This window comes from Cydia strobilella, chromosome 3 (genome assembly GCF_947568885.1).
Source record: "Cydia strobilella chromosome 3, ilCydStro3.1, whole genome shotgun sequence".
NCBI classification, from domain to species: domain Eukaryota; kingdom Metazoa; phylum Arthropoda; class Insecta; order Lepidoptera; family Tortricidae; genus Cydia; species Cydia strobilella.
The window spans coordinates 7,543,698-7,558,758 of NC_086043.1; the positions used below are offsets into that span (position 1 = coordinate 7,543,698).

Consider the following 15,061-nt stretch of genomic DNA (forward strand, 5'->3'; position numbering starts at 1 on the left):
TGGTTTCGTTTATTTAAACAACTTAAAAAAAAAGTGCGAGTCGGAGTCGCATTCCAAGGGTTCCGTACATTACACAATTTGAACAATGTATTTTTTATGTGAAACGTGAGTGAAATGCCTTTAAAAAAACCCGTAGGGGTCGGATCAAAAACTTAGTAATTAAGCCCGACTCACGCTTGACTGCACATTTCTAATAGGTTTTCCTGTAATCTTGATCTGTAACACGGTTGTACAATAAAGAAATATCTTATAGTTAAAGATCCATTTTGTGTATTTTTTTCAAAATTTTAGACCCAGTAGTTTCGGAGATAAAGGGGGGGGGATGGTCATTTTTTGCCTATTTTCTTAAATAACTTCTGAATTGTTTATCCTAAAATTATAGAAAAAATATATTTGAGATTCTCACAATGACCTCTTTCATTTGATATGTAACACGATATAGTTTAAAAACTTTATTTTTTAATTTGCACATTTACCCCCCAAAAGTGGCCCCCATGTTTAAAATTAGTTTGTTTACGTTACATGTTGGTCTTTGGGTCACAAACATACATATGTATACCAAATTTAAACTTAATTGGTCCAGTAGTTTCGGAGAAAATTGGCTGTGACAGACGGACACAGACAGACAGACAGACGCACGAGTGATCCTATAAGGGTTCCGTTTTTTCCTTTTGAGGTCAACCCTAAAAATAGCAAATGTAGTGAAGTAGACTCATATATACAATACCAATAAAAGTTTCTAAAAACTCGTTGCATGTTTGAGCATTATAGTTAAATGCTCGTAGGTATATTTAACTATAATTATTTTTTGGTAACTGGCAACTTGTCAATCTCCAAGGAAGTACTTCGCTACAAGGCGTACAGACTCGCAGAGTGACAGAACGTCGCTGCAGCAGAGCGTGCAGTGTCAAGGCCCGGGGAGATTTATAGCATGACAAGAATAGATTACGCACGTGTATAAATATCTTAGATTGCTTAGATATTCATAACACTTTGTCGCATTCTGACGGAAAGTGGTGAATGTTAACGATAATTGGTTACACGATTTGACATTTATTTATGAATACACGACATATTGTATTTATAAATATTCACTTTGAATCGGACTGACTTATTTTACTTTCTTGGCTTGGCCTTTAGTTATGATTATATTTATATTTATTTTAGTAATCAATCACAATTAAAAACGTCTTATAAACGTCGTCCCGTCCACACAAGCGTCTTTTGAGCGTTAACGTCCACGCAGCAGCGATGCAACGTTGTTTCTGCACGTTCGTGGATCAAGTGTCCGGACTCAAATGGCATAGTATTAATATAAGAACCTCAAGTTGTCAAGAGGTATAGCCTAAGGTATAGATATAGCGACCAATAAAAAAAAGTCAAAGTTGCTGTTAAATACGAGTATAGCCGAGAATAATAATGGCTCAATTGTCTGTTTCCTAATTGGTGATTGCGGCATGACTCATCAAAGCACCTTTATCAGGGTTGATGGGGGCGAGTGATAAAAAGTCGGGAAGTGCTGCGACTGGTACTGCCGGCGCTACGATAAATAAACACGCCAATAATGTGCTCCCTTCGATACAGTATAAATTAATGGTAACACTTGGTGGGACAGGCACGGCTCGACGCCTTGGCCGAGGGCCCACTGCACCAAAACTCCAGCACGCGATACTGCTGCAATAGCGCCACCTCAATGCACGATAGTATTTGGAGATAATAAAAGAAAAATTGTTGCCAGGCTGTATTGTTTTCAATGGTGAGAAAATCACGCAAGGATACATTTTTCCTTGTAAAATTATACCGTGCCTTATTTAATTGCGCATTATAGGAACAGCTACGCCAATGAAGATGTTGTATTACTACGTCAATATAAAAAATCATGATTAGAATTTCAATAGAATAAGGATATTACTGGCGTTATTCATAAACGCACTACAAGCCTTATTATTAGCTATTAATCGTTTGTATTAATCTGTCATTTAGACATGTTTTTGTAAGAAAGGGATAAAACATAAATGAACTTATTAGTTTATTTATGCTTTATTAAGCATAAATGAATTGATTGAATTGTAGTTTTATAAATAAGGGCAAAGGTTATTTCGCATATCCGGCTGTCGTTCTCTACAGGAGGCTTATTCTGATTTTTTTAATACCACATCGGTAGCAAACAGGTATATGGGTCGCCTGATAGTAAGCAGTCACCTTAGCCTATAGACGCCTGCATGTGATCTGACAGCGGTCAAAAGTGAAATTTCTTCAACCAGTAATGTCACTGTTGACAGCTGACAGATCATATTAACCTTTCGTATGCGCATGTCATCTCCCCAAAGCTGTTCACCGCTGCATTGGAGGATGCCTTCAAGGTTCTGGACTGGAAAGGACGAGGCATCAATGTAAATGGCGAGTACATCACTCACCTTCGGTTTGCCGATGATATCGTAGTCATGGCTGAGACCATGGAGGACCTCAGTGCGATGCTCGCTGATCTCAGCAGAGTATCTGAACGAGTTGGTCTGAAAATGAACATGGACAAGACGAAGATCATGTCTAACATCCATGTTGTGCCAACTCCCGTATTAATCGGAGACTCTGCGCTCGAAGTTGTTGACGATTACGTATACCTGGGACAAACAGTCCAGTTAGGTAGTTCCAACTTCGAGAAAGAGGTCACTCGTCGAATCCGACTCGGTTGGGCAGCGTTTGGGAAGCTCCACAGTATCTTTTCGTCCAAATTGCCGCAGTGTCTTAAGTCAAAAGTCTTTGACCAGTGTGTGTTGCCAGTGATGACATAAGGATCTGAGACGTGGGCGCTAACGATGGGCCTCATAAGAAGGCTCAAGGTCACGCAAAGGGAAATGGAGAGAGCTATGCTCGGGGTTTCTCTGCGTGATAGAATCAGAAATGATGATATCCGCAGTAGAACTAGGGTCACCGACATATCTCGCAGAATTGCAAACCTTAAGTGGCAGTGGGCGGGGCACATTGCTCGCAGAACTGATGGCCGGTGGGGCCGGAAGGTTCTGGAGTGGCGTCCGCGTACCGGAAGACGAATTGCCGGTAGGCCTCCAACGAGGTGGAGCGACGACCTGGTGAAGGTCGCGGGAATTCGGTGGATGCGAGCGGCACAGGATCGGTCGGAGTGGCGAGCCTTGGGGGAGGCCTATGTCCAGCAGTGGACGTCTATCGGCTCACATGATGATGATGATGATGATGCGCATGTCAAAAAATTGCCATATAAATAGCAATCGTGACAACCTCATGTTTAAGTTGAATATATGTATATGGAGCAGATCTGCTCCTAAGCATACGAAAGGTTAAAAACAAAACCAGACCAAATTCATAACCTGTTACTACAATCAATCAATCATAATAAATATCTGGGAGACCGAGCTTTGCTCGGAAAACATATAAAAACTCAAAAATGCGCGTTTTCCCAGAGATAAGACCTAGCTAGATCGATTTTTGGCCCCCGAAAACCCCCATGTATAGCAAATTTCATCGAAATCGTTAGAGCCGAAACGGATACCCGGGTCCCCGAAATTTCTTATATAAATACAAGAATTGCTCGTTTAAAGATATAAGATTGATAAGCCTCTAGGCCCCAATTTCACATCGATGACAGGTGCGACAATTGTCACAAAATATGACATATAATATGTACAATAATAGTCTAGAATTATTATTACCTAGTCACCTGTCGCTTGACAATTGTCACTCGACATAAATGTCACTGACAATTGTAGCCGTGGTGAAATAGGGGCCAGGTCGCATTTCTTGTGAAATTTTGTGAACAGGTTCGATAATTAGGTATATGGGTTTTTTGCCGATGTAGTTTTCTGAAAATTTTCAAAATGGTAGAACCATCAGGGTTTGAGAGTTCTACAGCTCACAGAGGCGCTAGTATAAGCCGGGAGAGGTATAGTATGTGTCTGGTCTAAGACAAATTTGTGCAACGTATTTGACCGCTGATGTAGATGGCGCTACGCTATACGGCCCCGTGCTTTATGCGTGGAAAGATTTTACAGAAAATGCCTTCAAGGTAAAATTAACTTTCATCACGCAGCTGAAAAGTGCCCTTAGAAGGCAACGCGCTTATTTTTAGCAGCCGTTCGTGTTGAAATTAGAGCATAACCTACCCTTTAAATTGGTTTTGCCTGTAAACGCTTATTTCTGATCGACCGATAGTAGGCTCCGTGGAAACACCAACCTTGTTGCGAAGCATGTGGCTCAAATCATAATAAAAGCGTATTGGATTGTTTATTTATCACTTAGTAATTTTCGGCACTTTGTGTTATTCGTTTAAAAATTAACGTTTGTTTATTTACAGTAGCGGCAAAAAATCTATCATACAGCTATTTTTTGCAGGCATTCACTCGAAAATTAATTAAACAGACTATAAACTTATATCATGTAAACAATGATTGTATCATCATCACGACCATATACATATATATACTTACGTCCCATTGCACGTGGCAACGTGGACAACTACGTTAGCACAATGCGGATTGGGGACTTCACACACCCCAATTAATGTATGTTATAAAACTTCTAAATATTGTATTTCTTATGTTTTATAAACACTCAAAATCGAATCTTACTAAATAATAAAACCTAGATATATCTATTTCCCTGCCTCGTTAGCGTCTGGTTTAAAAATTAAATCGCATCATTACTTTACAATTTATTGCCCACCGGGCTACCGCAAAAACTCTGGCAAACTAATTATTTTCAAAATGAAACCGAGCTTAATCGAATTGTCGTTTTACTCGTTTTGATACGCCCCTATATTGTAACAAATTTCATCGAAATCGCTAGAGCCGTTTTTGAGAAATTATTAAAAATATACCTATGCAAATGTATCTGAACAACTATGATAGATTATTTGCCCCTACTGTATAAACATTATTTGTATCCTTTTAAAATCGCAAGTTTGAATTGTGCGTAAGTATGTGTTTGGGATGTGGACTAAACCAACGGTTAAAACGTACAAAAATACAACGAACGACGGATAGATTGCAATGTCACGCCAACCCTTTTTTAACAAAATACTGCCGTTACTTAACGTGTTACAAAATATACAACTTTGGCACTCGTCTATCACGTCTCGCACTAATTTAGTTCGCTTCGTTTGTTTCGCTGCGCTACGAACTGGCTCAATTAGTAAAATCTTTATATTCTTGTACGCCGGTTTTAGTGAGAGATGCCGTCAAAAATTGCGTTGGCGAGCGGCCAAAATTCAGTCGTTAAGAGAACATGCTATACAACATGGGGGGTCATAGTGGTCTAGACACATACATCTGTAACGACAAGTTTAAATTATAAAAACTGTAATAAATGTCATATATTAAAGAAAAAGTGACGAAGCCCTCCAGTGACATCTCAATATATGACATCTATTACAGTTTTTAATTTATATATAGTAGTGTGACTACTTAAAAAAAAACACAAATCAAAATATTTAATAAAATAATTTGATTTGTTCCCAAAATTGTTTTAAATTATAAGTTAAAAAGGAAGAAGATGAATTTGAATAATATAACATGTCTAAAAATTGTCATTTGTTAGGCAAGCCAAACATTGGGCCCCTCAAAATTATTATTTATGGCGACATTAATGACTACCCCCTTATTGATAAACGTCTACTAAAGTTGACAAGCCGCTAATAATCGGTTGTCCCTGTCCGATGTATTGGTATGATGGAAAGGGACATACGATTATTAGCGTCTCAACTTTAGTAGACGTTTATCAATAAGGCGGTTTAGAAAAACGTTTATTACACGACGAAATGACGCGATCTTGTCGCAACTGCACTTGAAATAATTACATTTGTTGTTAAGAACCTGTAAATAGTTTAGGTTTAAAGGTGTATGCATTTTGGGCCGATATGTTATGGACGTTATGGTAGGTTTGAAGACTCATTCTGGGAAGAAAAAAACGACACCCCAATTTTTCCCATTAAAAATGTATGAGATTTTCCACAGAGCTACGAAAATGCCATACGTTGCGGTAACACATTAAGGATGACTCACGTTCGACCGGGCCGTGACCGGGCCGGAGCTTCCGGCGCTTCGTTTTCTATGGAAAGCATCACGTGATCACCTGTCATCAACTGTCATGTCATAGAAAAGTAAGCGCCGGAAGCTCCGGCCCGGTCACGGCCTGGTCTAAAGTCCTTTATACATATTTCACATCACATAATAGAGAACCCTGTCGGCACTACTTTGAAAAAAACTCATCTTATTTTGTCAATCAAAAGTAAAATGTGATATGTATAGGATGTATATAGAGTTAGAAGTGAGTGGCAGTGTGAGATAGGTACGAGATTTTTTCAAAGTAGTGCCGCTATCTATCCATAACATTTTATCAAAATCTGACAAAAATAAAAAATCGACAAGTAGTGAAAATTTGGATAATTTTGTCATTTTCATTTTTAATTTAATTATCAATTGTCATATATTATTTTATCTTCAACAAATAAAAATTGTTAAAATAGTAACTATACTCTAGCATCATAATCAAATTGAGACTGCGTACCTCTGTATTCTCTTAAATATCCCCAGAACTCTGTATTCTCTTAAACGTCCCCAGAACTCGAAAAAAACGTTCGAAGCCATAGAGCTGTCTAGACGAAGTTTAAAGCCAAGTAATTGCAAAGTAAGACCAAGTAAACCGTGTAAATTTAAGTAGGTTATTTCGTCGTACCAGACATGAATTTACAAATACCTAATGAGAACAGTTAACGGGAAGCAGTATGCAAATTGCCAGCTGTCAGTACATAAGTTGCTGAAGCTTTATAGTCCGGTAGCCGGCTGCATGAAACCCTACCTGATAAAAAAATAGAAAATACCTACTCTGTGGGGTACCAAGGCCGCGGCCGACCAAGAGCAGTCGAAGCTAATAAAGTCAGCTACCCCCTCAGAGTAGGTATTATCTATTTTTTAATCAGGTATGGTTCTATGCAGCCGGCCAACGGACTATTACGTTAGAAATTTTAGGAAATCGTAACTATGGAAACCCATGGTCAAATGTCGCGTTACATTTCAACGGTACTTAAACCGTTATTGTATTATGCTTTCCTTTTATAGACAACTTTATGCACATTAAATATATGCGATGGTAAAAGATTACGGCGACCTTAAGGTAACAGTTGCTGTTAAATACGAGTATAGCCGAGAATGGCATTGAAAATAGCCTATTCGGTAAAGAAACGTAATGGCATTTTCACAATCTGGTCGTATTTAGGGGGAGGTTATTATTCTTAATCGTTGAAATTGGGTTTCATGTACAAAATCAGTACGTGGAACCTAATTTCAATGATTAAGCCGCAAAAAGTTTAGTTTGCATATCTATAAAACATGCATAACTTTTTCTATTTCTTTTACTGAGGTGTACCAATAAAGAGTATTCTATCTGCCTATCTATCTATAACTAAAATTTTAAAACTTTTGTCTGGGTAGATACATAATAATATTAATGATCTTTTTACTACTGTCTGAAACTTTTGTGGTTTTCGCACATCATTTTAACAATATGACTACGAAAAAGGCAATTTTGCTCTAGATTTTTAGTAAACGTAATACCATGACGCGGCCATATTTTAACTTTCGCAAAAACATCTGTAAGCTGAATTTTAATCACGATGCAATGCAGCAAGAATGTATACTACCGTTGCATGAAATGTTTTGGTTAACTGGTTAGCTACAGCCTATAGTACATTTAGAATACATACCTACCTACTTAAGATTTCAAATCAAGTAACTACTAGGTTACATTTTGGATAGAATGTTAACTACAATTGCTAAGTTTATTAAGTATGTATCTAACGAGGCCGCCCCCTCTTACTTTGAGAACTAAAGCTTTTTGTGTCTAAAAACGACATTGAGACTAAGTGGTCATATCATTTAAACTCTTTCCTATATCTGATACTGATACACGCAAACATCCTTGCGTGGCGTCTGGTGCACATTGCTGGTACTGGTGTAGCTATTTAACGTGTTACATAGAAAATATCTACAGTGCGCTCATCATAGGAAGTGAGCCTCGTGTCTCACTCGTGTCTCGTGTGTCGTGTCACTCCGCGGTACTGGTGCTGGTGTGGCCATATGACGTATTCAACAGGGCAGAGCTACATACAGTGCGCTCACCATTCTTACCATGGATGATAACCCTGGCATCGTTGTACGCAGTGATGGTTCGTACTATCTCCTTGGGATCTAAAATGTGCGCTACTAGTGCTGGTGTAGCCTTACCACGCGTTCCAGAGAGAAGACCGAAAGTGCACTCACGTTGGGAGATACGATTATGACGTATTCCATAGATAAACTTAGGAGAGCCGCGCGTTGACGTGTGCAGTGATGGTTCGCGTCACCCTCGTCTCGTCTAGTGTGCACCGTTGGCGCTGATAACTACAGGGCAGACCCAGAATGCACTCACCATGGGACGTGAGCCGCGCGTTGATACGTGCAGTGATGGTTCGCGCCACTTCTGCGGCATCTGGCGACCGCTGCTGGTGTTGCCGCAGGCGGTCGAACAGGCATTCTGCTGCCGCCTCGTCTGCCATGCGATGAGCTGGTCAATAAGCAGACATTAGCCAAATTAAAAATTGTTGTAAAAATAAATTTTAAATAAACTATATTTTTAGTATGCAGTCAAGATTTTTTTTGTACATGTAATTATGTTAATTCATCACTTTCATCAGACTGGTACTTTATTAAATCTAAAAAACACTTTAGTACCTGATACACTAGTTCTTTCTAGTATACACAAATAATACCTACTCCATTTTGTATAATACAACTACAATACTTGTCATCAGCTATTCGAATTGGTCATTAATATTGTTTGTCATTTTAATGCATATTCTATTGTAATCGCCCTTGTTGTGTTATTGTTGATGGATCTGGCACCCCAACGGGGGGCGTGGGACGGTTAAATTAATATGTTCGATAACTGGCCCGCACACCCACGCACGCTACTTTAGTTAAAGCAAACAATCCCGGTTTCATTATTATTTTACAACTCAGATACCACATTATCAAAATTGCTACAATACAAGACAGTTTCAATAAAAGTGACTGATACCGACCTAAGAACATCGACTCATAATCATAATCAGTAAATGTGTAGCGACAGTACATACATAAATATTTAAATATTCTAGAATGTCAGAGCAAAATGACCATAGCACATAAAACTAGTAGTTCGCCCCGAACTGAGAACTCGCGGTTCGCCAAAAAGTTAAATCAATTGAATGCAGTGCTATCTAGTCAGCAAAGGATCGAATACCGCATCCGATTCATTGTAAGGTCTGTGGAGCCCTTAACTGATAGATTTAAGTCAACATAGAGATAGATAGGAATCTATCAGTTAAGGGCTCCACAGACCTTATTTACATATCAAACGATCGATTTTGTTTTGTTCTGGGAAAAAAAATATTGAGATTGTAAAAACATAAGACGTTAAGTCAATTAATTAATTTTAAACGCCTAATCCGCTTAGCTACTTCTGCTGATTTATATAACATTTAAAACTTTCGCGTTTTGAACACATTAAATCACATTGAATCGGGTCTATCGCGAGTTTATTTTGTTACCTTTATTTACCGACGTTTAGACACAGGATTCACTGGTCGTGGTCGCGGCTAACTGACGTCCCAGCAAAATGTCAAAACAGAGATTTGTCTTAAACCAAAGGTTGTCTAAACTGAACGCCATTGAACTCAAGAAGCACTTCAGAAATTTTAATAGGGAAGATGGTTTTAACTCATCGACAACTTGGGGACCAGTGATCCAAAAGTTAAAGCCAAGGGATCTATCTTCGGCTGTGTGCGCGGCAATGCAATAAATAACATTTATGTGTAGTGGGTGGTTTGAAAATTTAATGTCTACCCCAAACTTTAAATACACTTTTCGTCGGGGAGTCACACAAATCTCTGTTTTGACATTTTGCTGGGACTTCAGTTAGCCGCGACCACGACTAGTGAAACCTGTAGGCCGGGCACATGATTGGTGCGACAGTATCTCGTCGCGAGATAAAATACCCGCGCCAATCATGTGCTAGCCCGGCTGCGTCGAAACGTCGGTAAATAAAGGAAACAAAATAAATTCGCGATAGACCCGATTGTAAATGTGATTTAATTTTTCTATAGCTGAATATGACACTTATTTGTACGCATTTCCTTAATCTGATGACCACAAGTTCGACGCCCGATTTTCACATTGTAACCGTCAGATTAAGGAAATGCGTACCTACAAATAATTGTCAGATTTAGTAATAGCACAATTATAGCAGTAATTTGGACTAAAATGACCAAAACCACAATCTGCTTAACGATTTGTTGAACCCATCACCAACCCCAACAAAGCCAACTGCTCAACATAGACGGCTAAAAGTAGTAAAGGTAGACTCCACGGGGTAGCAAGATATCACTCATATCTTAATCGGACGCGCTCGAGTAACTGCAAAAATCCCCTCTTGGGCTCCCCAACCAGAACAAAGAAGGCTTAGTGATAGATTTCCGTTTGTCACCCTTCGGGTACGGTACCTTGAAAATGATAAAAACCGAGTTACCCGTCAAGTTACTTCTTCTTCTCCTTGTTGTGCCATATCCTCAGCGGATGTCGGCGACCATCTTACGGAACTTGGTTCTATCCTGTGCCAGTCTAGACAAACTGGCAGTGTCATTAATATTGGACCAGCTTTTAATGTTGTCAAGTTACTTATAAATGGAATATCCAGAAACTGCTGCCATAGAGTTATTCTTATTATTAAATTATATTTAGATGGCTTCATCATATGTGAATAACATTGCGAATGTATGTTTTCAAGTTAATATAGTATACATAGTCGAATTGGATGTGTTGAAGTATGGAGACTAATTTGTACATTCGAGTCAATCTAATCTAATAAAACATGTTATGAAGTATAATATATTTTACAATACATATGGTGCTACTTTACCGCACTAGTGCGATAATTAGCACATTACGTAACTATGTTGAAAATTTTAAGGGCCATATGTAATGTAAAACGTAGTACAATACACGTGCGAAAAGGTAATTCGGAACTCGTGTCGATTTAAAACACTCGCTTCGGTCGTGTTTTAATTTATCACCACTCGTTGCGAATTTCCTACTTTTCGCACTTGTATCGTAATTACCATAATTATGCTGGCAGTTACAGAGAAATTAAAATTTGTTTTCTACTATTTTAAGTGGGGCTTTACACTGACCATGACAGTGAAAAGAAAAAGTAATTATATCTCAGGCAGATGAAGGAAATTAGAATATAATTCTTTGGCGTTCTGGAGATTTGGCACTGATTTACGTGAGAAGTGTTTTTGAACATGACTGGATTAATGTATAGCTTTGTGAATTTGAAAAGATCTTTAAACTTGATTAAAATAAATTAATGTTTTTAGTGGCGATAATTATATATGACATGTAAATAAATATAGAATTGCCTAAAACTGTAGGTTTTCTAGACATTGTACACAGAAAACCATAAGCCTTTCATGAAACACAAAATTCAGCTGCTGCGGGGTGAATTCAGGTCAAACATACAATGTGCTTGCAGCTGCACTCGATTTCAGCGTATGGATTTTTAAATCCGGAAGTGACACAGATTCAACAAAATTTCGTGGCACGTACATGGCGTGTTGTGTTGTCCTTTGCTTGACCAATGTCGTCTAATGGTAAACAAACAGTGTGTGTTGTGTAGCGACCGAGCGCGTGTGCACCCCGCGGCGGTCGCAGCGCTACTGAAGCGGCCGCTGAAAGGAAAACCGAGTGGGGGCGGGCGCCGGGATTTTTTTTCCCGTTCATTAATAAAAGTCTCCATGTTTTGATATCAAATTAATGATCAGTAGTGATAGATTACTTTTTAGTTTCATATGTGCCGCTTTAGTGTCACGTTATGAAATTAATTTAGAATAATAATAACTGCATCAATAAATTGCTCTGATATTTAGATTAAGGTAATATTTGTAAAACTTGACAATTTAAAAGTGCTTGTTCCTAGGCCTATTTGAATAAAGAATATTTTTACTTTGACTTTGAAACAAAAAATGGGTAAAACAATGCGAAATGTCTTGGTAAAATAGTCTTGTGTTATCGAAGTGTAGGCACGTATTGATTAACCCGTAAATGCATGTTTTTTTTATTTTTGCCCGAAATTATTATTACAATAATTAATTAATTATTAATTAATGTGTCACATATGTAATTGTTTGCTGATTCTGGAAAAATAAAAATAAAATTAAAACATCGATATTCACTGCTAAATCAGTGTTTGAAAATACATAGGGTAAATCATAATTTATGTAAATATAAGTACAATTATTGGTAAAAGATATATGAAAAAAATCTTACTACCATCAGAAATTTACACTATTTGTAATATACCTACAATACTACCTCGAGCACCATTAGTACCGATTAGATAATAATAATTTAATTTAAGTTCTGACTTAACTGTTGTTGTTGTTAATTTATTATAGTTATGTATAATTCAATTCTTATATTCCTAGTGTCATGTTTGGTGTATACTGTAAGTGACATTATAATAATAATAATAATAAGGTGGTGTAGTGCGTCGCATGCGATGGACTCTATCGATGAATGAGAACGTCATGCGCGCCTACTATGGGGTTACAGAGGGGGGAACCCGACTGTCCGCGTATCGTTCAAGGATGCTGCCTCTGTTTCAGGCACTTGAACCTACCATCACCGTATCGGAGCAGCGACTATCGGACCAGGTGCGTGTCATTCAACGGTTAAAGCGGTTGGATGACGCGACACTTGATCAGCTTCGCCAGGAGGCTCTCTCTGCTCGCGCGGACTCCACCTCGGTACGAGATCTGCCCGCCACATCGCCGGATCCGGTGCCCGCACCCGACCTGGCACCGGGGGCGCCGCGGGTTGATTTTAATACCGACGATGGGGACTGTGCGAGTGTGAGTACTTCTGCTAATGAGCAAGTGAGGAGGACTTTGGAAGAGGCGATTACGCAGTATCGCGCCACAACCATCTCTAGGCCACGACTACCACGTCTGCCTATGAATAGACGCAATCTAGCGCTAGTGGGAGCCCTAAACGCTTTACTAGAGCCACATTTACGGACTAGTAAAGATTTAGAAGATACGCACTCGATCATGTACTGCGGAGCCATCGCGGCGTGCCGTGTTGCTCGAGTCAAGTTACCGGACGCTGAACGTGCACCTAGGACCGCCGGAGGTGTCCCTGCATGGCAAGCGCGGATCGAGCGACGTATCAGCTCGTTTAGGACTCTCATTGCAAAGTTGATCTGCTTTAGGGGGGGCAACAATCGCCCCCGAGTAATGCGCTTTGTGAACCAGGCGTTCGCGGGGACGGATGTCAGGCCCCGCGACTACATGGCCAATGTCACAGAGCGCATCGACTTTCTAAAGCAGAAAGTCTATGCATGGGCAAACCGTATTCGCCTCTACAGAGAGCGTGTGGATCGATTCCAGCAGAATCGTCTCTTTCAAAGTGACCAAAGGAAGGTATACCGAAGGTGGGAGGAAGCCGATCCTCGTGTGTCCGACATGCGGTTGCCGGATGCTACTGCCATGACTGATTTCTGGCGTAGCGTCTGGTCAGTGCCTGTTGAACACACGGAGGGCCGTTGGATAGACGTTGTCGAACGTGAGTGCGAGAACATCGAACCTATGGGTGCTATTACCATCAGCCCCGACGATGTAAGTTGTGCCATCCGTACGGCCCAGAACTGGAAAAGTCCTCCGGATTGCACAACTTCTGGCTAAAATGGTTTCGATGCTCGCACGAACGGTTGGCAGCGCAGTTCCAACAAGCCCTAGAGCTCGGTTCCCTCCCACCTTCCCTAACAACTGGTGTGACCTTCCTGCTCTACAAGTCCGGTAGTACCACGGAAGCGAAGAACTACAGACCCATCACGTGCTAGCCTACACTCTACAAGCTCCTTACATCCATTTTGAGAGCAAAAATCAACGCGCACATTGTCGCTAACAACATTTTGGCGTCCGCTCAAAATGGATGTAGGGTTGGGTCCCGTGGTACTAAAGAGCTCCTCCTCATAGACATGACCATATGCCAGCAAGTTCGGCGGAACAGGGGGGGCCTCTCGGCCGCCTGGATTGACTATAAGAAGGCCTATGATTCGGTGCCTCACTCATGGCTGAGAAGGGTATTGGAGCTGTATAAACTTGATGCAGCTTTAATATCCTTCCTAAGTGCGTGTATGAGGCAGTGGATCACAGTCCTTCGTCAACCAGGAGGTGGAGATGACCGCCCTGGCCCGCAGGACTTTATAAGGATCGAGCGAGGAATATTTCAGGGTGACAGTCTGAGTCCCCTGTGGTTCTGCCTAGCTCTGAATCCCCTCAGCACCCTGCTGAAGGATTCAGGGTTAGGTTGCCAGCTTCGGAGAGAGGGTGAAGTCATTTCTCACCTTCTGTACATGGATGACCTCAAGCTATTTGCGCCAAATAACCAAGACTTGATGGTGCTATTGAAAACCACAGAAGTTTTCAGTACCGCCATCAGAATGGAGTTTGGTGTCGATAAGTGTGCGGTTATGCATGTACAGCTGGGGGAGGTTGTAAATTCAACAAATTTACAACTTTCTGAGACAATGTCTTTCAGATCTATCTCTGAATCAGAAACCTATAAATACCTTGGTATGTCACAGTCGTTGGGTATTGAGGGCGAGGGTATTAGACGGTCGGTGAAGGAGCGCTTTTTCAGTCGGCTCACAAAAGTCCTTAACAGTCTTTTGTCAGGAGGCAATAAAGTGCGCGCCTTCAACGCCTGGGTAATGCCCATACTCATATACTCCTTTGGCATACTAAGGTGGACTCAGACCGAGCTGGACGCCCTGGATCGGAGGGTCCGTCTACTACTCACCACACACCGTATGCTACACCCACGCTCGTCAGTTATGAGATTGTACATCTCACGGAAGTGTGGAGGTCGAGGCTTCCTTAACGCCAAAGATCTCCACAACCGCGAGGTGTGCAATCTCAGGAATTATTTCCTTAACAACGAGTGTGGGATGCATC

The 15,061-nt window shown here is 40.3% G+C and overlaps 1 protein-coding gene across 6 annotated transcripts in view; it reads right to left on the reverse strand.

Annotated features, from left to right (window-relative positions):
* The window catches only part of LOC134755750 (cytosolic carboxypeptidase 1-like), a 136,938-nt gene that overhangs the window by 119,801 nt on the left and 2,076 nt on the right, over nt 1-15,061 (reverse strand). For 5 of the 6 annotated variants that reach the window (XM_063692312.1, XM_063692313.1, XM_063692314.1 and 2 more), the window contains exon 3: nt 8,437-8,571. In XM_063692312.1, coding sequence (XP_063548382.1) covers nt 8,437-8,571 — 135 coding nt within the window. Of the gene's footprint in view, nt 1-8,436; nt 8,572-11,651; nt 11,751-15,061 lie in introns of those variants that run through there. The other variant, XM_063692311.1, reaches the window with a different exon arrangement.